Source organism: Colletotrichum siamense (genome assembly GCF_013390195.1).
Source record: "Colletotrichum siamense strain Cg363 chromosome Unknown KSG_Cg363_contig10, whole genome shotgun sequence".
Classification (NCBI taxonomy): Eukaryota; Fungi; Ascomycota; class Sordariomycetes; order Glomerellales; family Glomerellaceae; genus Colletotrichum; species Colletotrichum siamense.
The window spans coordinates 2,764,857-2,788,248 of record NW_023501023.1 but is presented as its reverse complement, the minus strand read 5'-3'; the positions used below and the strand labels follow the sequence as shown (position 1 = coordinate 2,788,248).

Below are 23,392 nucleotides of genomic sequence, written 5' to 3'. Positions count from 1 at the left end.
GAAAGTCTACAATATGAGAGCCTCATGAAAGACGGGTACAGATGGGACACAATACCGAGTTGTGCTATCCAATGTTGTTACATTGCGTTCCACGTGGATGTTGAGAACTGCACTTTACAACTTAGAGAGAAAGTGGTGGGGAATGATCGCGACTATCGGACCGTATCACGGCTGCTTTCTGGAAAATCAGACAACCGGCAGCCATGACTTGTGGGAAATCGTATCTGCACCAATGGTCAAGCTGTTCACCTTGCATGATGACAGTAAATGCAATTTCCTCAAAAATGTCTCGTGAGATATTTAATCCCATTGCGGCAACTCTTTTAGGCAGACAATAACTAGTCCAGGTACACTGCAGGTGAGACTGGTGGACCCCGGTCGTCATTGAAAGGATCCCTGAACAGTTTCCGTGTCTCTCTCGCGACGACGGCGACAACTCGGACTCGGCTTTATGAGAAGACTCATCACTACTAGTATCTTTCCCCATTCCCGCTCCCTCGTATGAGTAAGGGCCTACTTGTCCCCTTCAACCTTCCGCAGCATCAGCTACGTCCACTCATTTGCCCTTGAGACGCCCACTCACTTGGGACGACTCTCGCCATCATGGCACTCGCTCTCCAGAGACTTTTACTTTTCTTTCTGTTCAACTTTGTATTTGCCTCCTACGCACTGGCAGCCCACTCGCACAGCCACCGCTCCCATGGCAAGATCCACCAACTACTTGAAGAGCATCATGTGAAGCGCAACGCGTCTTTGCTCGCCGGCAACGGAACAGCGGCTGAGAACATCATTGCCCGGTTCCAGGAAGCCATGGCCGTTGCTAATCAAGCCATCCTCGAGTCTCCCAAGCACAATGTTGCTCAGGTTCAAAACTCGACGACACGTCAACGCAAGAGAACAAAGGCGCAGCCACTAGACTACTCGGGGGATTTCGAACAGCACACCAACGGAACCGTCTTCCGGAGAGCCACGAACGGGAGTACCTCCACCAGGGAATCGTACACGGTCCCGTCCGAGGTGGCTGCCGCCGCGCGCGTCTTGGCCGAGGCGAACCCGCTTCCCCCGTCTGACTACGATGCTCTGCTCGCTGATGTTCAGGCTCGCGTGGTGAAGCGTAAGGCGCACCTCAATGACACCAACGTCATGCCGCAAAAAACGAAGCGCGCCTCGGGTCTCGTGGAGTACGTGCCCCCGGCGGAGCTGGCTATCACAGTCCAGAACGGCACCCAGGTAGCAGGCCCGGAGCATCCAGATGATTCTCAAATCGGGGACGCGGACGCCGGACTTGCCAAGCGTGCGGCCACAGCCTTCTGGATGGAGACCATGACACAGCGAGGCACTGCACCTTATGCTCCGGCGGGCTACAAAGTATGGCGCAACGTCAAGGACTACGGGGCTTACGGCGACGGTGTCCATGACGATACTGCTGCCATCAACCTGGCCATCTCGGACGGCGGGCGATGCGGTGCGGGCTGCCCGGCCAGTACACAGTTTCCAGCCACCGTCTACTTCCCTGCCGGCACGTACCTCGTCAGCAGCCCCATCATCCAGTTCTACAACACGGAGATGCTCGGCGACCCGTTCAACCGGCCCGTCATCCTTGCGGCTGAGAGCTTCTCGGGCCTTGGCGTCATCACGTCGGACGTGTACGTGGATGACGACGTGACCTGGTACCTCAACCAGAACAACTTCCTCCGCAGCGTGCGCAACTTTGTCATAGACATCCGTCCGACACCTCAGTGGGCATACGTGTGCGGCATCCATTGGCAGGTGGCCCAGGGCACGTCGCTCGAGAACATCGCCTTCATCTCAACCACGCCGGCCGAGTACGACGGCACAACGCAGCAGGGCATTTACATGGAGAACGGCAGCGGCGGCTTCATGAGCGACCTCGTCTTCGTCGGCGGCAACTTTGGCGCCTACTTTGGCAACCAGCAGTTCACCACCAGCGGCCTGCTCTTCGACAGCTGCCGGACCGGGCTTCAGATCCACTGGGACTGGGGCTGGACCATGCAGGACACCGAGTTCTACAACTGCGCCAAAGGCATCGTCATCGTGGGCGGCGCCGGCGGACCCTTCAGCACCGGCCAGGGTGTCGGTTCCTTATCTCTGGTCGATGTCCACATGTGGGGGGTTCCCGTGGTTATCGAGACATCCCTCTTCGAAGATAACTCGACGGCGCTGCACATCGACAACGGCGGGTTCCAGAACTGCGAGACCATCGTACTCGAGAGCCAGACAAACAGCGTGCTCTACCCGGGCGATGCCGCGGGTCTGACCAACGTGCTGTCGTGGGGATTCGGCAAAGTCGCCGACCCGAGCGGGGAGACAGGCTTCGTGAACGGCGCAAAGATGGCCGCCCCGGAGGCCTACCCGGCGTCGCTGCTCGTGACCGACGACATCCACCCGCGCGCCAAGTTCTTTCACCGCACGCGGCCCAGCTACGCGGACCCGGGCAACAGCCAGATCTTCGACGTCAAGTCGCTCGGCGCCAAGGGCGATGGCGCAACAGACGACACGGCCGTCCTCAACCGCATCCTCGACGTCGCCGCCAACGTGTCGGGCATTGTCTACTTCCCGCACGGTGTCTACGTTATCAAGGACACGCTCGAGGTGCCCGTGGGCTCGCGCATCATCGGACAGGCATGGCCGCAGATCATGGCCACCGGCTCCCGGTTCGAGGACATGGCGAACCCGCGGGCCGCAGTGCGTGTCGGCGCGGTGGGGTCCGTCGGCGTGATGGAGATCCAGTGTATGATGTTCACGGTCCGCGGCCCGACGGCCGGCGCCGTGCTCGTTGAGTGGAACGTCCACGAGTCCTCGCAAGGGTCAGCTGGTCTTTGGGACTCGCATATCCGCGTGGGCGGTGCCAAAGGCAGCGATCTCCAGAATGCGGAATGTCCCAAGACGGCGCAGAACAAGAACTGCATTGCTGCGTCGATGATGATGCACATGACGGAGAAATCTTCTGGGTATCTTGAGAACGTGTGGATGTGGGTGGCCGACCACGACATGGAGGATGCCGACCAGATCCAGATCAACGTGTATGCGGCCCGTGGCATCCTCATCGAGTCACAGGGTCCGACGTGGCTCTGGGGAACCGCTGCTGAGCACGCCGTCTTGTACCAGTATCAGCTCTCAGGGGCCAAGAACGTGGTCATGGGCTTGATCCAGACGGAGGCGCCGTACTTCCAGTCATCGCCCAAGGCACCGGCTCCCTTTGAAAAGGGGCTCGTGTTCAAGGACGACCCAACCTTCGCCGATTGCTCTGCGAGCTCCAAGACCTGTGCCATGGCCTGGTCGCTCCGCATGATCGACTCCACGAATATCTATGTCATCAGCGGTGGTCTCTACACCTGGTTCCAGGACTACTCACAGGACTGCGTGAATAGCGGCGCCAACGACTGCCAGCTGAGCACCTTCTACGTAGAGCAAAGCTTCGATGTCTGGGTCTACAACCTCATCACCATCGGCGCCATACAGATGGTCACGCCGCTCAATGGACAGCCCGTCAGTGCTGTCAACAACCGCAACGGCTTCGCCTCATCGATTGTGACGTGGCTCGGGGGCGCCAACCAGACGGCCGGCGGTAGGAATATCACCGGATACACACTCTACACGCGGGATGACTTGGCTGGCAACAGCTTCTCTGAGCAATGCAAGACGGCGCTGACGGGCACAATAGCCTGCGTGAACCAGACAATGCAGTGGACGTCGCCGGGGTACCGTGGCTCGCTCGACAACGCGACGCTGCAGGACGAAGTGTGCGACGTCGGGTGCCGCTCCTCGCTGGCTTCATGGTATCAAGGCGTCTCATCGAGCTGCGCCGACTACACCTGGAGCTCAGGTGCGCCTCTGGAGATGGCCGGCGGCTATGTCTGGTACGGGTACAACGAAAGCTGCCAGACCGACACCAGCAGCGGTCGTTACTGCAACGACATCATCGACGAGTTCGCCGAGACAGAGACTCTCGACGAGATGCCCGACGCCGAGCTCTGTTCCGACTGCTTCACCGCCCGTGTTCGCATGATGCAGCAGAGCACTTACTCGGTCTTCAACACGGTTCCCTGGTACCAGACGGCGCTCGAGGCGATCCAGGCGAGATGCTCGGTGCAGGGGTCGACCGACGTGCCGCCGCCCCTGATTGTGGTGCCCACGCCCGACCCGTTTTGTGTCTCGGACAAGTACTACACCACCCAGGCCGGAGACACCTGCAACTCCATAGCCCTGGCTAACGACGTCTCGTCGGCGAATGTCTTCTACGCTGCTACAGCCGCCGGCGCCACCCGCGGCTGCAGCGACCTCCCCGCCGACCTGAGCATCTGCTTGCCTCTCACCTGCGAGACCTACCTTCTCAAGTCCACAGATGACTGCTTCTCTGCCTCTGCCACCGCGGGTATTGAGGACATCACCCTGTACAATTCATGGATCGACGACGGCTGCGATAACCTACACGAGGCCAACGCCACGCTGGGCTCCGTCGTCTGCGTCTCCCCATTGGGCGGCACCTACGTTCCCGGCACGGCGACCAACACCTCTGGCATTCCCGGCGGTGGCGCGGCCAACTACAGCTCCATCGCCGTGAACCCTCCCGGCGGCGTCACCGTTGCGCCCAAGACGACCACGGAGTGCGGCGTCTGGTACGTCGCCCAGCAAGACGACACGTGCGCCTTCATCACCATGACCTACTCCATCGGCCTTTCGCTGTTCGCCAAGATGAACCCCTCCGTCGACGTCAAAACCTCGGGCGGCTGTTCTGCTTCCATCGTGCCAGGTTACGCCTACTGCATGTCTCCCGTCTTCAATCCCGACGCAGGCTCCAGCGACGCCAGCTACACCACCAACTCCCACGGGTGCTGGTCGAACCTCGACAACTCTTCACAAGTCCTGCTAGGTCCGCTATGGACTGACGAGGGGTCGATGACTCTCGACGCCTGCGCCAAGACGTGCTTCATGGATGGGTACTCCCTCGCTGGTCTCAAGGGCTCCGACACGTGCCTGTGTGGCGACCAAGTATCTATCAACTCAGTCCAACTCTCAGAATCAGCATGCACTGCCTCCCAAACCCAGGACCTTTCCCTATACACCCTCTCGGACGACACCAAGCTCACCTTCCAGTTCGTCGACATGGGCTGCTTCGCCAACTCGGCCCTCGTCGCCGGCTCCGGACCCAGCGCGGCGTGGGCCACTAACAACACCGTCAGCAACTGCGCGTCGTTCTGTCTGCCGGCATATCCCTACTTTGGCGTGACCAACGGCGACACCTGCCGCTGCGGGACGGGTGTCGATGCGGCGGCAACTGCCCTGGATACTGATGCAAACTGTAACGTGGTGTGCACGGGACGGGCGAACATGAATTGCGGAGGCTCGGCGGCGACGCATATTTACGCTGCTAGGGCGGATCCGTTGCCGAGGCCGGAGGTATCGTCGTCTTTGGCTTCCTTGATTGCTTCCGAGACGGCTGCGCCGACAGCTTGAGTGTGTCTGCGGGAGCAAGTAACACATCAATATCTAATCTGAATGTACCATGAGAGCCTGAGATAAAGAAACCCCTTCTTTCATTCATGTAATAAATTTTGTTCGTAACGTCACTTGCATGTAGAACAGCGTATTTAACCACAACGGAGAACGACGTACCAGGCCAGGTTATAATTTTGAACATTCTTATGTTCACAAACATTCAAGTGCGTCAGCGAGATCACAATTTGGATCCCTTGACTTTTAGGGATATGTAATGCCTTTACCATTGCGCTGCGATATGAAAAAGAAGCTTCGGAGCGGCATCACACCCGTAGAATACCATGTTCTCACAGTTGTCGGAGAAAGCAGAAGCATGACAAGTAGCATGGGAGCATGATTAGGCCTCAGGAAGGTAGTATTGAGTCACTGAAGGCCATGGGAAGAAATATGGGGAGGATGCTAGAATCAGCGTGAAGTCACAGTGAGGGGATGCCTTCTCAGGATCAGTTCACAATTGAACTTCCAAATGGTCTCGAATCATTGATCTGTTTCCCACATCTGCATCGTGGGGTAGAGGAGTTGTCCATCGCATCAGCAGCACTTGCGAACATTTCTAGCAATTGGCTACCCGAAGACTTAACCAACAATCGGTTTCCATGGATCGCTCGGCATCAGTGTTATAGACGCGTTTCTAAGATATTCCTGTGCTACCAGTATGCTTGTGCTTCATGAGAAAGATTCACACTTTCAAATCCAGGCTTCGTTCTTGGTTTCAGTCAGGGAATCGTTCACTTGTCGGCGTTGTCTTTTTGTCTGGCTGATCCAACACTCAATCCTAGGGTCTCATGGAATAAGCTGCTGATAAAATGAATTTGACACCAAACATGTCCGACATGCCTGAAAAGCTGTCTTATTTGGATGCTATGTCGACCTGGTAGGGGCGTTCATGAATGATCTAAACACCATGGGTATTCAGCAGGATACCAGAACACTCTTTCACAACACTCGATCGGAGAAGTCCCATTCAGTTAGGTCATGGCTACCTGAAAGTTCCATGAGGCAAGACCAGGTGCCCTTCCTTCCGCCTGCCAATTCATTCAACGAAAGCAGATCCACCTGCTCCGCCATCCTTTTCTTTCAACTCATCATCGTCTCCGAGACAACCAACACTTCAGTGCTGGGAAAATCTCTACCTGTATCAATCGAGAAATTGAGGACCGGAAATTTCGCAGAGATTCGCCGATATCCCGGATATCTTTCATCGATCCAATCCGAGCCGACCTCGACTTGGCGGCCGCAGCATCGCATTGCCCGCAAACGCGTCTCCCGCCGGAGCTTGTCACCAATTCTCGCATCTACCTACATTCGCGCGCCGCTCGACGCGCCTCCGAGCCACGAATTTGATCCTCAAGACATATCGCACAGCCCCACTCTAAAGCTTTTCAACTCAAGGCAAGTCATCAAATTGAGCTGGTCCGATCGAGTGCATTTGGACTGATTATCAAAAGGCGACCATCCTCATCACCCCCCAATCAAGCGAGTCCTTAACCACCGACATTCCGTCGCCATGCCCATCCACATCACCTCGGAGTGCTGGGCGAAATGGCACCCAGTCTTCGCTGAGCTCTATGCGGACTACGGCTTCTTCGCAGACACGGAACGCAATTTCAACACTTTCATCGCATGGTACCGAGGCGAAGGAAGTTCATTCAGGACCGAGTCTACTCACTGGCGCTTTGTGATCGACACCATCCGCTCAGGTAACGAGATCATTGACGTTACCGCAATCACCATCATCACCAAGACAGAGAATGGTTCCAAGCGCGACGGATGGGTAATCACGCGCTCATGTGACGTCCATGGAAACTTGCATGCAGCCAAAGTTGTTGATGGTCGCAAATTAGCATGGTACAAGGTGTCTTCGGATGGCCGGGTCCTGGGACACTGCTGCCAAGAAGAATGCATCGGACACAATTCTAAGCACATTCCCACTCGCAGCTGGAATGCAACACGCTGGACTGCTTTGCGCCATTCGCATGCCCAAGAGATTATCTCTCTCCGACAAGAGATTCAGCAGCAGCGCGCCGAGGCATCGAACAAGCGAAAGCGACCAGAGGTCATCGTCATCGATGATGAAGTTGAGAGCTCCCCCATTGTCAAGAAGTTGCGCAAAGCCAAGGCGAAGCTGAAGGGTAATGTCAGCAGCAGCGAGAATCAAGTTCACGACCTTAAGAAGAAGTTGAAGAAGATGCGCGCCAGCTTTGACAGTCAAGAAGCTAAAATGCGCTCAGAATTCGAGACGAGGCTTGAAAAGGCCGATCAAGCACTGCAACAGATGACGGTTGACAAGATGAACATCGAAAAGCAAGTTTCTTCCCATGAGCGAGAGATAAGGGAGGTTCGCGAGAAGTATGAGGAGGAAAAGGGAGCCATTCAGGCATATTACGTCGAGGAGATCAGAAAGAAGGACAGCGTGCTTGCGCAAAAGAACAACGTTCTTGCGATGAAGCAAGCCGCCATTGACAAATTGCGCGACACCGATAAAGTCTTTCTGGAACAGGAAAACCAGAGACTACTACAAAAGGAGCAGAATCATCGTTCGGAGATCAAAAAGCTTGAACGCAAAAACATGGATCGAAAAATGCATCAGAAGACTACAGACGTTCATGAAAAGAGGCTTCAAGACGCGATCAGTCACAAGGAAGCAGAGCTCGAGTCTCTCAGACTCCAGCTTGAGCATCGCACAAAAGATGCTCAGCGACTCAAGGAGGACTTGGACAACCAATCCAACAACGTTGTCCCAGGTCTGCTGTCCTCGATCCAGATCAAGACTGAACGGGTAAACGAACTAGAAGGCCAGCTGGACAGTCTCATGAGCGCAAACATGTCGCGCCTGCATACAGAATCGCCTTCTTATGGAAATGGCACTCCCCAAAGCAACCATCGCCGAAGAAGGCGCGGTCACAGACATTCCGAAGCAGAAGTCAAGCAAGAGTGATGGGATAGCCAATTGGTGCTTTCACGAATATTCGTCATGGGACTGCGTCAGCGCAGGGTCAAGCTTGATGGTGACAGATGGAGTCTTTGTGGCAGGTCTGGGAAAGGGATGCTCTGAATGGACCATGCTTGTCGTTGCCTTGACTTTTGGTAGCAATGTCGGTGGCTCTGAGGCAGAGCTGGAAGGGATGAGGATGCGGGTATTGCGGAGGAACATGATTCATGTTGAAGGGCATCACACGAGGCAGCTGGAGAACTCGCAAGCGGGAGATCATTTCTTGCACATGGGAGCCGGCGTAAGAGACAGCATCAACGGATTGGCGATGTTTGATTAATAAGTGTTGACTACGTAGACAAGAAAGAAATATTGTCCATGATGCTGCACTGCTAGGAAAATGCGATTGTTCTGCGAACTGACACCATCAGAACCAATGGTGGATTTTTGCTTTGCTCGGTTGAAGTGCGCTCCTGCATTGTTCTGCTGACTTGCCTGCCTGCCTTTTGCTTCCCCGTCTCGGTCAACCTCACATTCACCTTGCACCTTGGGAAAATCTCCTCAGCAACTACTCGCAGAGCTGCCCGGAAAACGCAACATTTTTTTTCTTTCCCCTGGTGTGAAGCGAATGTTTTCGCGTCTGCCTGGTCTCCTGTCATCTTTGACCCAGCTGCCGACAATTTCGCTTTGCATTCATCCTTGGTTTATGGTCTCGTTCACTTGCCTCCCTTCCCCGTCCAAGCTAATTTCCTTTCGCTCAATTCCAGGCTCCTTCATCCCGAAGTCATCTTCCAGCTTCTACCACTTGATCGCACCTACAAAGAAATAAGTCAGCGTCACTATGCCTCCCAACATCCTTCCCGGCGTTGCAGAGAGATGGGCGCCTGCCATCGCCTACTTGAACGAGGAGGAGAAGTTCCCCATCAGTGGTCCGCAGGCCTTGCAGAAGATTCTCCACAGCACTCCCCATATGGACAACACCATTCAACTCAGACATGGCAGTCGCCTGTTTCACATCGACTTGGTTGAATTTCCCACCGACAATTTCGACGTCGTTGCTATGAGTGTCATCAAGCATTCCACGAACGGAAAGGCGAAGCTACTCGGTGGTACGGTGATCACGGACCGATTTGCCGACCACCCGAACGCTGCCGATCATCGTGAATTGGTCCTTGGAATGGAGGTTTTCGACATTTCACCGGATGGAAACATCTCTGCACAATGCTGCGAAGAGGCTTGGATGGCCTGTCGTGAGATGGGTCTCGCTTCCACAGTAAAGGCACACACTTTGCGACAGCGGATCGTCGCAGTCGCAACAGAGCGAATGCTCAAGGCAAAGAAGGTTGCACAAGCCATATCGAATGCGGAACTCCACGCGCTGTGCAAGAAGCTAGCATCGAAATACAACTACGAAATAGTCGGCGATGACAAGCAAATCAGCACCAACGAGGTCATCACATTGATTGGCAAAGCGGTGGAAGATTTGCAACACTTGGGTTCTCCTGACGCCGCGAACCAGCCTCGACGCGATCACCAGTCGAAGGACGAGGATTCATCAGCTGAGATGGACGATGAGCAACGTTCTCTACTTTCCCAACATGACAAATCTCTCCAGACCAGTCAAAACGAGGTTCACGAGTTGAAGCTGGCTCTCCAAGCCAAAGACGAGGAGATCACAACGACAAAGCAGAGTTACTCGCAGGTGAAGGCACAGCTCGCATCGGAGAATCAGCGATTGATCAAACTCAATCATCAACTTCTGTTAGCCAACGTTGAGCTGAAGGAGAATATTGAAGTCTTCCGGCTCCAGGCCAATGAGGCAGAGGGAAAGGCAAAGCGGCTGACTGGACGACTTTCCAACGCCGAGACAGAGACGGAGTTTGCGAGAGATCGTGTCCTGGAGGTCAGCAACGAGCTTGAAGAGGCTCACAAACAACTCAAGAAGACCAGAGACCAGTCCCGAAATCTTTGTCTTACCTCTGGTCGCAACATCATGGACAAAGACAAGCGAATCCGCAAGCTTGAACAGCAGCTAACCAAAGTCGAAGAACAAACACAACAGAACTCTACAGAAGGAATTCCCGAGCTCGGAAACAAACTGGAGATAACCGAGAAAGCTTCGGCGGCCAAGTCAAAGAAGAGCACCAAGCTGGACGAGCAGCTCGCGGACCAGTTCGAGGACTATTACGCTGAGCTATTCGAAGCCGTGCCCGAATTTCGGTGGTTGAAGAGAAACCCGGAGTCAAGCGAGAAAGCCTCAGCGGGCAAGTCGAAGAAGATCGTCAAGCAAGAGGAGCAGCTCACTGAGCAAATTGAAGAAGAAGTCGGATATCAGGAGTTGAAGAGCGACCTTGACACAACGAAAATGGCTTTGAAAGAGAAGACGGACGAGCTGGCTTCAGCCAAAAAGAAGCACGCCGAGGAGCTTCAGAAAACCGAAGGAAGCAAGGAAAAGTGTCGCTGCAAAGACAAGGAATCCTATCTGGAGAGTGTTGAGGAACATGTTGAGAACCTCAGAGGAACAATGGAGAATGTGCTTAGCAAGGACCGAGGAGCCTACAGTGCCGGCGCCGAGGAGCACGGCGAGAATATGAGAGGAACTATGGAGAAAGCGCTGAAGCATGTCTCGATCTACCAGGGACGCAAGAGACGCCGTACCGAAGGCCCCGACTTTGAGTATTGAGATGGACTGGTATAATAGATGTTACCGGAGTGTGGGATTACCAACAACAAGACTATGAGGAATCGAATTCGGTTGTTATCCTGGCGTTTCCATTGTCCCTTCGTTGGGTTCATGCGTGCTGCTAGTTAGTTTAGATAGATCGTACAAGGATCAGAGGCTTGCAAATTGCACTTCCTGTTTCCACTTGTTTTCTGCCTTCGCTTCCACCTCAGCTCAACTTCACCTTCCGCTCCAGACCTGACCGTCACCAGGCAACCACCGCCTCGTTCGCACCTGCCCTTCCTCCAGCTTTCCAACTTCCAACATATCGGGGCAGCGAATCTCAAAATTCTTCCAGACTGCAAATTTCTCGGGACGTTGGCCTTCTTCTCGACCAGGTTGACTTTCGTTTTGCATCGGCCAACTAGATCTTGCAAGAGGCCTCCCGAGCGGCTCTTATTTCCTCAACTCCTTTTGCAATACCTTCATCCCCTTTTGAACAAGCGCGACGACGTCCTCGGTAGCTTTCCTTTCCAGGCATCCTTCTCAGCCTATCTGTAATTGCTGTCATCGCCATCGACGTCGCCGGCTTCCTATCAACATCACCATCATGAGCGTCAAGCTCACCAGCGACTGCTGGTCCCGCTGGGAGGCAGTCATTCGACACATTGCAGCCAACTACACCTTCCCCGCCTCGACCGAAGATGGCCTCAACGTCTTCCTGCACATGAATCCCGGCAGCGCAAGCACCTTCCGCGCCTCATCCGGGGGTTACAAGTTTGTCATCGACGTCACGCGCCGCGGCAATCGCATCATGGATATTGTCGCCATCACCATCACCGCGAAGCAGAAGCAAGACCCGCGCTGCAATGGCTACGTCATCACGAGAGCATGCGACATCCACCCGAACGAGAGCGAAGAGGAGCTGCCCGGTGCCCCGGAGCTGCGATGGATCCAGGTCACTAGCGGCGGAGAGTGCTATCGACATTGTTGCGACAAGGAGTCCAACGCGCTGGACAGAGCACACGCCAAGCCTCGCCTATCCTGGGAGACCACCCGACTCAGAATCATTCAAAAGGCCTACGAGCAAGAAGTGCTGGCGCTTCAACGCAAGAACAAGAAGAAGACAAAGAAGAATGCAACTCAAGAGGCTGGAATTGACGCCGAGGTACTTCGCCAAAATTCTGAGAAGGAGATTGAGGCCCTCCGTCGGCTGGTCGAGGAGGTGTCTAGTGAGCTCGAGAAGGAGAAGGAATCCAGGAAGAAGTGGAAAGATGTTGCACGCAGGAAGGCCAACGACATTGACGCTATCGATCTAACCTCAGAGGACGAGAGTTCCAGGCCGAAGTTGCAAGAAGAGATCGCCTCGCTGAAAGAAGAAAAGAGATTGCTGAAAGAAGACAAGCAGCGGTCCGCCAAGTTGCTTCAAGCGGTGCAAGACAACAGCCGAAGATCCAATGGAGATTTTGAGAGGCGTCTCCGAGACCTAAGAAAGGCAAACGAGGAACTCCAGGAAGGCCACCTTGCAGACAAGAAGAATCTTCAGGCCCTTCAGAACACCAACATTGCCCTTAGAGACCGGGTCAAGCATTTGGAGAAGAAGAACACGGAGGCCAACAGCGACAATCTTCAGGAGGTCAAGGAAATGTCTGCCGAGGTCAAGATCTTGGAACGCAATATTCAAATCCTGAAGACCAAGAACACGAACGACCAGAAGGAGCTGGTAGCTCAGATTGAACAACTCAAGTTTCAAAACGTAAGGCTTGAGAATGCCAAGAGAAGTGTTGACCAGTACGCTACCAGTCTCACGGAAAAGGCGCTGAATCACGAAGCTCAGTCGAGCCATGCGAAGCAGACCATCAGCAAGCTTGAGTTGGAGATCAGGCTGAAGAATGACAAAAGTCGCCGAGCCGAAGATGAAATAATCGAAATGAGAAGTAAGATTCGCGAAAAGGACGAGCTCATCAATCAGCTCCGGCAAGGCACAATCAGTGACCAGAGCAAAACCAGCTCTCAGCAACATCAACCATTGATGTTCTCCCAGCATGCGCCCAGCTTGACGCTTTCCCAGGATCTTGAAGTCCAGCGCAACATCGCCCGCAGAGCGCAGGACCGGGCAGATGGACTTCAGCGTGAGCTAGATGCCATCAAGAGAGACAGGTGCATGCGACAAGATCGCGAACGCGATGACAGCATGCGAGTTCTGGAGCTGTCTAGAAAGTGCGACGAGTACACGGCCAAGATCTCCAACTTGACTTCCGAATCGGAGGCGGCAAAGTGGAAGATGTTGGAATCGGAGGAGACCTTCTCGGACAAAATTTCCAAGGCCACGCTGGAAGTCGAAAAGATCAAGAGGGAGATGCAAGAAGTGGAAAAGAAGTACGCCGAGAAGGTGGCCGCAACCGCGAACATGGAGAAGCGGTTCCACGACAAGGACGCATACACTGAGAACTTGGAGACGAAGCTCGAGGAGCTGAGGGGCACGATGGAGAATGTGCTCGGCCAGGTCTCGATGCACCAAGGTCGAAAGAGACGTCGGACAGAGGGCCCGGACTTTCAGGTGTGATTTTGCATTGAGGGAAATGTTAGGATACCGAAGTGTGCGTTGGCATAGCAGAGCAACCTCTGATACTGCTGGACTTTGGCCGAAGATCCTCTTGGAAGAATGGCGTAGCCTTCCAAAAGCGTTAATATCATGGATCTTCCAGCAAGAGGAATTGGGCTGGCAAAATTGGCGGGTGGAATTAATTGGACAAGATGATTTGTCTTGAGTTCAGACAGCTTGGAAGACTTTCGCTTTGTTACTTAGATAGATGAGCCAGACTTTTCACGAAGCTTCGATGGGCGATCCCTTGCTTTGCCAGTGATGCTTTCAAACCAAGGACCATATTCACTCTCAACTGCGTCGTTTGCGTTGTCTTCGTACCACTTCTTTGTATACTGTTTCGCCCTGATGTTAGACACATCCTTCAGTAGACATGCTGGCAGGCATCATGGCCTAAGACGTATCAATACCAGGCACATGAAATGAACCATGAAATCATTATTCTATCCCAAACCCTAGCCCAATGCATATCCCTAAAACGCCATATCATGCCTTCATCTACGCCGAAGCCTCAACCCTCTCCTCCTTCTCCCCATCCACCTTCAACCCCTCAACCCCCTTCGCAATCCCCGTAAACGGACACACGCCCTCGGTCCTGGGTATCCTCGACGGGCTCCTCGGCCCCGCCGCGACCGTCTCCTCATCGCTCTCGCTCTCCAAAATCTTCCGTCCATGAAGATACCCCTCCTCCTCAATCACCGGCTCCTCCCCGCCCTCCCGCTCAAACTCCGCGCCATCCTTGACATGCCACTTCGCCATCAGATCATTCTGTATCCAAATCACCTTCCCCAGCGCCTTCACTAACGCAATCTTGCGCTGCATATGCAACCTCGGATGAGACAGAATCGCCTCCGTCATCACATCTTGAATAAACGACAAACACGCGCCGAGGTGGATGTACTCCACATGCAGCGGGTGCGCGCGGCCGAGCCCGACGTGCATCATGCCGACCTTGTCGAGGTACTCCCAGAACTCCATCTTGCTCGGGTCGGAGCACAGCTTGGCGAGGTACGCGCGCAGGAACATCTTGCGGTGCAGGATCTGCGGGGAGTTGTCGTCGGGGACCTCGTCCATGGGGCCCTCGAAGGAGGTGGAGCGCGTGGTGAAGGCGCGCGCGGTGATGTCGTACTGGAGCAGCTTGTGGTAGACGATGTTGACGACGGCGGGGATGAGGGCTTTGACGTATTTGGCGCCGGAGATCAGGGCTTCGATGTCTTCTGCGGCGGGGTGTTAGTGGAGGCTTCGGAGGAGGGGGGAAAGGGGTTATGGCGGACTTGAGGAGAAGTCGAGGAAGCTGTGGAGGTAGCGGATGCGGGCCTCGAGGTCTGTGTAGAGCTCCTCGCGGTCGACGTGGTTCATGTGGCGCATGAGACCCATTTTGGCGGTGTTGCTTTACTTTCTCTTTGATCGTATTCGATTGACGTTCTTGGGGTCGTGGTGTTGTTGGCGATGGTTCGTGTAAGTCACGGCGACGGTCTTATCTCCGAAAAAGCCAAATTGCTGCGTCTCCTGCTGTTGTTTTCGATTTCTGGAACTTCTTCACCCAAACTCGACGTCAGGGACCACACGATATTTGAACATCGCGAAAACCACTCTCACAACTCCCTACGCTTTGTCGCGCTGGCGTCATAATGCGCCGATGAGCTGATGGCACCAGGGAGGAAATGGGAAGGGAAGCGGGACCGAATGATGGTGGTCTGATTTGCAACTGGCGCCACCTTTCGGGCTGAGTTGGAAGCAGTCGTCCAGCACACATTGAAAGTTGGCGGCGTTGGACCCACCGCGCAGGTACAAAGTTTTGGCGGGGTGCACGCGACCCTTCAAAAAAATGGCAGCATCCATCCAACACAAGCAGCGTCAGATCGGAATGGGGCGGGCTGGCTGTGCTGGTGCTGACCCTGTCGCCGCGGGTTCCCGATTGTCGAATGATCCGACCGGGGGGGAAAACGTACATTTTTCAATGGGCGAATGGGCGCGAGGTGTTGGTCAGTAGCACCCGAATTCGCGCCAAAATTGGCGGTGGACCCCGCGATGGGTGTGCATTCCAGGGGTCCAGCATGATTCCATCTTTTGGACGCGGAACATGTCACCGTCTTTCTAGAACGCGGTCGGGAAGTGTTTGAAGTTGAAATTCTGCAATCTGCTCATCAGCCCTCCTGGCAATTACTTCTCCCCCTGCCCGTCCGCATCCCGATCCTTCCCACGCTCCCGCCGTGCCTCGTCCGTATCCAACGTCCGCTGCGCATCCGCGCGCTGCTCAGCCGTCGACGCCTCGCTTGTCGCGATGTTCTTCAGCACGTAGGCGGGCACGAAGCCGCTGCGCGTAAACTCCTCCGTGCGAATCTCCTTTGCGGCGGGGTTGGTGCCGGGTGTCTTTGCGGCCTCCGTCGCGGATGTGGATGCGTTCTTGCTTTCGGCGATGGCCGTGCGGATGTGCGGGGGCACGATGCCGCCCCCGTCGTACGGCTTGCGCTGCGGCATTGTGGTCGGCCTGGTGGGTGTATGTGTTGGCGCTTCTTTGTCTCCGTCTTTGCTGCCCTCGTCTGCTTCCTTTTCCTCCTCGTCGGGGGTGAGGATAGTGTTCGATGTCTCTGCTGCGACAGGCGAGCGGGAGACACGGATAACGATGAACGGCGGGGCAGAACGGGCGATGTAATCGGAGAGGAGATTGTCCTCAGTTTGAGCTTCTGCCGGTCGGGGCGCAGGCCACCGATCCTCCTGGGCGTAGTAAGAGCTCTCGCGAACGGCGTTGCTGCCAATCGACGACGCAGTGGTTGTAGTAATGTACGGGGCAACGGGTCTGAACGTGCCTAGAGCACCGGTGTTGTGGTTTGCAGGAGGCATATTTGCTTCTGATATCGTGAGGGGTCGTCCCTTTTTTGTTTGCGCTGATGTCATCTGATGGTTTGCAGTGAAACCAGCGGGAGAAGCCTTTTAATAGCTCCAAACTTCCATCCCACCCACAAGGTTGTTTCCATTCGCTCTTAGATGAGCACCGTCAAGGTTCATCGAAAATGAGGTGCGATTAAGCTCTTTCTGTCTCTCTGCTCGCCCCACGCGGGAGGGGTAGCATCAGAACCGGCACCTTGCTGCACGACAGCTCCGCCGATGACACGCATCTCAATGTCTGAGATCCCAGGGGAGGGCCGGACGCAGATACAGACGTGGGGGCTCCTCTTCTCTTGGGCATAGGCAAAATTGAAAATACTTTATTTCTGGACGCTGCCACCAAAACGACACTAGATGCTTTCAAAAAAGTTCGCTTCCCTGTATGCTACGCCACCCCATCTCAAGCGCTAACCTGCACCGTACCATCCGTCCCGGGCCTCGGCGCCCCCGTTGAGCTCTTCCCCATGAACCCGCCCGACACGAGGTTCAGCGCCGCCGCGAACGGGTCCCCGCCCGTCTTCACCGCCGCCGGCAGCCCGGCCGCCGCGAAAGCCTGCTCAAAGTCCTTCTTGATGTCCTCGAAGCCCTCGATGCCGACCGACACGCGGATGAGGTCCGGCGTCACGCCGCCCTTGATCTTTTCCTCGTCGGGCAGCTGCTGGTGCGTCGTCACCCACGGGTGAATGATGAGCGTTTTGGCGTCGCCAACGTTGGCGAGGTGCGAGCACAGCTTGAGGTTATCGACGACGGCGCGCACTTGGTCGATGTTGCCGGCCTGGCGGGGTGGTAAGCTGAGGCCCAGGAATATAGATGCGGAAGTAAACCTACGACGCCAAAGGTCAAGACACCGCCTGCACCGTTGGTGAAGACCTTCTTGGTGTACTCGTAATCGGGATGCGACTTGAGGCCGGGGTAGAGCACCCAGTTGACGCTGGGATGCGCCTCAAGCCACTCGGCCAGCTTTTGTGTGTTCTCTGCGTGCCGTTGTCCTCGAAGGGCGAGAGTCTCGAGTCCTTGCAGGAAGAGCCACGCGTTGAAGGGACTCATGCAGGGTCCCAAGTCGCGCATGCTGTCCATGCGAACCTTGGCTGAGAGAGCCTTGTATCCATATGTGTCCCAGAACTTCAGCCCGTGGTATCCGTCCGCCGGCTCCGTAAATCCTGGGAACTTACCCGAGGCGCTCCAGTCAAAGTGGCCGCCGTCAATGACGATGCCTCCCATGGACGTGCCGTGGCCGCCGATCCACTTGGTGCAGGAGTGCGTGACAATGTCAGCGCCCTGCCTGATGGGCTGGCACAGGTAGCCGCCCATGCCGAACGTGTTGTCGACGATGAGCGGGATGCCATGCTTGTGTGCGACGTCCGCAATCGCCTTGATATCGGGCACGCTGTGCTTCGGGTTGCTGATAGTCTCGATGTAGACGCACCGCGTGTTCTCGTCGATGGCCGCGTCAATGTCAGCAGGCTCGTTGCCCACAACCCACTTGACGTCGATATGGAACTTCTTCATGTATACTCGGAACTGGTTGTAGGTGCCGCCGTACAGCCAGCTGGTGCTCACAAAGTTCTGGCCTGGCTCACAGCAATTCGTGAGGGCCATGAACTGCGCGGCGTGGCCCGAGGCGGCGGCCACGGCACCGACGCCGCCCTCGAGCATCGCCATGCGTGACTCGAAGACGCTGTTGGTCGGGTTGCCCATGCGCGTGTAGACGTACCCATCTTTGCTCCATGCAAACTTGCTGGCGCCATCTGCTACTCGTTAGCCGTGCCTTGTGTCACCGTGACACACCAAGTCCTCACCGGCAGCATCGGAAAAGTTGTAGGCGGCTGTCTGATACAGAGGGACCGCTCTTGAACCGTTGACGGGATCCGGCTCTTGGCCACCGTGGACGGCGAGCGTGGCGAAATCCGGCTCCCTGTTCGGCCAATGTGTCAGTTTTTGAAGGCCCAAAAGCCGGCCGGGATCCTCACCAATCGACGTTACTCAGAGAGCCAGAGACAGGCATCTTGAACGGACGAGAAAAAAGTAAGGAATGATTGAGAGGGGTAATAATAGTCTAAGTCGTCGCTTTGAGTCCCGGTTCAACTCCTAAATCGTTGAAACTTTTGCTCCAATACAGGCAAACGTCTCAGGCAAAGCCCAATATCTTAAATGCTCCCAAAACGCCCTTGAAGCAACTCCATCATTTCGTTTCAATCGTTCGATACCCCTCCAGCATGATACCCAGATCGCATAGCATTGCATTGCGTCGTCGTGCAACGGGGGGTTGATCGATCGCCGGCCTTTGCTGATAAACGAGCAAACCCCGCGATGCCCCCCTTTTCGTACAGATATTCCCGAGACCCACTCAGAGCCCGCGCCCAGATCCCATTGAGATGCCGTGGGATGCCGTCACGCGTGGACGCGAGATGCAGGCGATATGCAGGCTCCCTGCAAGGAGACCGGAAGCGAATGGGCGACCGCAGGTCAGGTCGTTTCGGCCGTTTCCTAGACCGTGGGATCGAACATCATGGTGGGTTCGATAACACTGCGAATTTGGTCTGCAGGAGGAAATTAGCATGTGCAGGTTACCGATAGATAGATTGCAAGGGGTTTGTCTCACCGCGCATCCCGCCGAGGGCCTCAAAGGCCGTAGCATAGTTTTCAAGCGTCGCGGAGATGGAGGCCAAGCCCGTCTGCAGGCGCAAAAGCAAGCTCTCCACCATCGGGGTTGTCAGGGCATTCTCGGGATACATGGCCTTTGTTTTGTGATTGACCATCAGCAATGCATACGCGCACTGCATGGCGCAGCAAGCGAAGGAAGGCATGGTCCTAGGGCACACAATCGTCGACGTGGGCGCCAGATAACACGGCGCAGGGCAGAGCTGGCCAAAGGGGTTCGGGTATGGCAAGTCGTCGAACGAATTAGCAATGTTGATAGCCGCTTTGAGGCAAATCTTAGCCGACTGGTGGCTGCTGAAAGGAAAAGTCGCCAGCGGGCTCCCATTGGGTGAGTGGTCCGACTGAGGAGATCTCTTTCCCGAGTATGGTGGCGAGGCCGTTCCATTTGAGCTAGTCACTGGCGGCGAAGGTAGGGTCATCATCGTGCTACAGGAGCACGAAGGCCACGACTTGGGCTCGATACCGTTGTCATTGTCGGCCTTGGACTTCAAGTCGCAGTGCTTTCCTGAAAACACGGGCATGTCAAAGAAGGCACAGTAACGGTGGATCTTGATCCGCGCGCTGTTGGTGGTCAGCAGTTGCTCGGAGTTTGATAGGAGATACTCGCCTGTTCAGCTTGATCCGAGCCATGCACCTGAGAGACCGGGAAAGGATCTCCTCAGTGGGATCGAGTGGCGTCGTCGTGGTGGATTGCAGTATCCACGAATCTGCAACCGTGTTGAGGGGCTCCAAGTATTGCTCCATCTCCTTCATCCTCGCGTAGATGCGCGTCATGTCGCCACCACTCTTGACCGTCTTGTTCAATTCAATCACGAACTGTGTTGCCGACAGGATGGCCTGCTGGGCCTGAATATACACGGCAAAGGCCTGCCAAATGGTGAGTTTTGGTCCCAAAGAGGCACGTTGACTACATACCTCAGGGTCTGATTGGATGGTCGGGTACTTGGTCGTGTAGCTCGGCGTAAACACTGAAAAGGTCGGCTCCTCCACAGCGTCAGTAAGTGCTTCAAGTGGGATGAAGGGGGATTACACACAGTATTACTGACGATGGACCCTTGACATACACAGATATACTGCCAGATGCCGCGTTAGCAAAATACACAAGATCTAGATCAGCAAAACGCACCGTCATCCACCAGACTCTTCGTCGAGCCTCGGCGAAAATGTCGTCCTCGGTGCAGGCGTGGATTCCTAGGGACATGGCGGATACCAGTGCCTGGCCCGCCCTCGCTTGCATCTTCTTCAAGTTGCCTCTCTGTGCATACTCGTAGACGCTCAGAATGTCCAACGCGATGACGCTTTCCAGCTCCAATGGCACACCAGGGTGGAATTGCTGCCGGGGAAAATCATCTGGCGATTCGTTCAGGGCCTTTGGTGGCTCGATGGATGAGTCGGGGATTTCGGACTCGATTTCGATGCTCTCGACTGCGCATTGTGCCAGGTACTGGGCGTATCGACGTCTGAAAACGACCGACTCCTTGCTTAAGTGGTTGGTGTCGTTGGCGCATGGAATCAGAGCCAAGATGGCGGATATAGCCAAGCTGACCGGGGTTGAGGGCTGGTACTCGTCCTGGAATGTCTCCGTGTCATTCTGGAAATGCGGCACAGCCTGGTCGATGGGCAGACCGCTGGGCGGAGGGAGAATCGGAAAGAATGGATGAATGAAGATGTAGTAGGCATCCAGACTGTGAGATTGTGAGCTGCTGGTATTTTCAAGTCATTCAACAGGACTTACATGGCTTGGTCGCTCTTGTATGTCCTAGCGACAGGAACCGGGGGAGTGGGAAAGTTGAAAGAGGCTTCCGATGCGCTTTCGCCGCTGGTGCTTCCCGGGACGCCAGACATGAACAAGGTGTCAAAGATGAAATCGCTGTCCTGGAAAAAGTCTTGAAGCTGCTTCAGGCCTGCTCCAGGGTCGATGTAGTTCTGGAGGGATATGGCTACGGCTACAGTCAGAGGTCTACTCGGTCACAATTACAAGCATGACGACTCACGGTCTTGAGGAGTGGCTTCATCGACGGGCATGTCGCCATTGAAGCCCGGGTTCTGCTGGGCCAGTTCATCAACCGGCCGCGGTTTCCGCCTCACACGAGCGCCTCCTCTTCTGCTCGGTTTGTAGACGCAGTCGCGCCCTCGGCTCTTACACTGCTTCATGTTAACAAGACGGTTTTCATTTACAGCAAATCCTGAGACTGGGAACAGCAAATGCTTACACTGGCACAAGGGCTTGCTCCATCGCATCGTGTTCGTGAAGCTCGGCTGTTCCTATGTGAGCCACGGTTGCTTGACCATCGCAAAGACCGCCATGCCCGTTGGCAACGGCAGCATGCTCTGCTGCGCCGCATACTCATCCGGAAGGGACAGTTGGCGCTTGGCTTGGGAGAGGGCGACTTACCAGGAGAGGCAAGCAATCTTAACAGGAGGGGTCGCAAACTTCTTCTTTGCCGCGGCAGCGGGAATTGGCGGTACTACAGCTTCGGTCATTGTGGTCATGGCCAGGTGAGAGGTTTCGACATGTAAGATGAACAGGTCAATGAATGAAGGCCAACGACGGTGAGGCGCGGCTACGAAGAGCAGGCGCAGCAAGAATCCTTCCGGGCCGATCGGGGTCTGTCACGGAGCGGGCAGCGGCGATGTCCAAGTTGGTTGATCGGGGTGTGCGGGATGGTTGGATGGGGCTCGTGGTCTGCCAACAGCGGGGAAAGCAAACGTAATAAATTCGATGGAGAGAGGACGTGGAGCCAGGTACGGCGAGGTCAGCAACGGCCGAGCCGGGAGACGAGTAGCGAACGTTGGACGGGGAAAGGAGGCGAGAGACGGAGGAGGGCCAGTGGTGCCGTTCACGTTTGTCTCTGTCTGTTTGGCTTGTCTGTGCCTGGGACTGTTACTGAAGGGCGACCGACAGCTGTTGGGAGACGCAGCGGCTGGTGTCGTCAGCTGGTGCAGCAGGAGGAGCGGTTGGTGCGGGTGCTTGGTGCTTGGTGCTTGCTGGGAGCGTGGTGCGGGTAGCGGGCGCGGGTGAAGTTCAAGGGCAGTTGCAGATGGTGGTGCTTCAGATCGACTCGCTTCGGCAGGCGGAGGGGCAAAATGCGGCGACCCGGCCAGATTTGTAATGAGAAGGCGAGTCGCAGGGCGGCCAGTGAGTGCACCGAGTGCAGGTGCAGCAGCAGGGTGAGGTGGGCAAAGAAAAGAAGACCGACCCAACGCCGGCAGGAGGAGACCTGGAGTGGAGTGGAGTGGAGGGGGGAAAAAGAGATGTACCTGCCGCCATAGAGATGGGCGAGGCAGGGACCAAGGTACCTTCAGGGTAGGGTAGGCACCTAGGCTAGGTAGGGACGAAGAGGCAATGACGGATGGGTGGTTCGATCGTCGTCGTGGCAGTAGCCAGAGCTTGCAGCGCATGAGCAGGGGTTGGGAGAGAGAATTTCGAGGGAATTTTTTTTTTTTTTTTCTTTTGTTGGCCCTGTCCTTTTTTTTGCGTCCCTCTCCTCACTGCTGCCTCCTCCCGCAGGCCAGGCCGGGCCAGGTCCTGCTTTTTCTGACGCGCCTGCTGGCTGCGACCACGACTCCATGCTCGGGAGTTGAGATGGAGAAGGTACAAAGGTACGTACAGCCTGTGGACGTGGAAATGGAAGCAGCTTCCCCCGGGATAACGGTGGGCTAGTGTGGGGCAGATCGTGGTTAGCCGAGAAAGTTGTCCAATCGCAACGGTGGTGCCGTCGTTCTGGCACGTCTGGTCTTCCCCAGTGAGAAAACTTGCGCACAGTGTTGCCAGTGCCCGCCTCGGCCTTTGACAGGGATGCAGCACAGCAAAGTTTCCGAACTGGCACGGCCTAGAAACCGAGGGCTTCAACGGGGCGGGTGTTTTGGTGTGTCCCAATGGGATGATGTTCCAGGAACTTGCTCGTTGGAACTCAGGTGCAGTCGCCGCTGCCCTGTGGGTTACCTCGACTGCTACTGCCGCCCGGCGGAAGGTCCGCCTGCCCTGACCGTGCCGGCCCGTACCTGCCTCTGGCTGCCGTTGTGTCTTGCCTAGCTGCTTCCGACCCCTAAGGTAAGGTAAGTCGCACCTTCAATTTGGTGCTTTCTTAGAAATCGCGACTCCCAATTTGGCAGTCAAAGT

General features: G+C 55.6%; 4 protein-coding genes across 4 annotated transcripts; all 4 read right to left on the bottom strand.

Moving 5' to 3' along the window:
- Positions 1–14,217: 14,217 nt before the first annotated feature.
- CGCS363_v014632 (uncharacterized protein) lies at positions 14,218–15,096 on the bottom strand (the record flags this gene model as incomplete). Its single annotated transcript, XM_036646481.1, has 2 exons — positions 14,218–14,936; positions 14,994–15,096. The coding sequence occupies 2 exons, from the start codon at positions 15,094–15,096 to the stop codon at positions 14,218–14,220; spliced, it is 822 nt and encodes a 273-aa protein (XP_036487989.1).
- A 786-nt stretch (positions 15,097–15,882) lies between these two features.
- Positions 15,883–16,563, bottom strand: CGCS363_v014631 (uncharacterized protein; the record flags this gene model as incomplete). The annotated part of the gene is made up of 1 exon (XM_036646480.1): positions 15,883–16,563. The coding sequence occupies one exon, from the start codon at positions 16,561–16,563 to the stop codon at positions 15,883–15,885; it is 681 nt and encodes a 226-aa protein (XP_036487988.1).
- Positions 16,564–17,008: 445 nt separating this feature from the next.
- cysD-0 (Homocysteine synthase) lies at positions 17,009–18,613 on the bottom strand (the record flags this gene model as incomplete). The annotated part of the gene is made up of 4 exons (XM_036646479.1): positions 17,009–17,383; positions 17,437–18,356; positions 18,408–18,523; positions 18,579–18,613. 4 exons carry the CDS (start codon positions 18,611–18,613, stop codon positions 17,009–17,011), a joined length of 1,446 nt encoding a protein of 481 aa, XP_036487987.1.
- A 482-nt stretch (positions 18,614–19,095) lies between these two features.
- Positions 19,096–21,753, bottom strand: CGCS363_v014629 (uncharacterized protein; the record flags this gene model as incomplete). Its single annotated transcript, XM_036646478.1, has 10 exons — positions 19,096–19,148; positions 19,211–19,830; positions 19,904–20,136; positions 20,185–20,253; positions 20,334–20,342; positions 20,396–20,954; positions 21,005–21,209; positions 21,264–21,414; positions 21,483–21,528; positions 21,665–21,753. The coding sequence occupies 10 exons, from the start codon at positions 21,751–21,753 to the stop codon at positions 19,096–19,098; spliced, it is 2,034 nt and encodes a 677-aa protein (XP_036488514.1).
- Between the last annotated feature and the right edge of the window lie 1,639 nt (positions 21,754–23,392).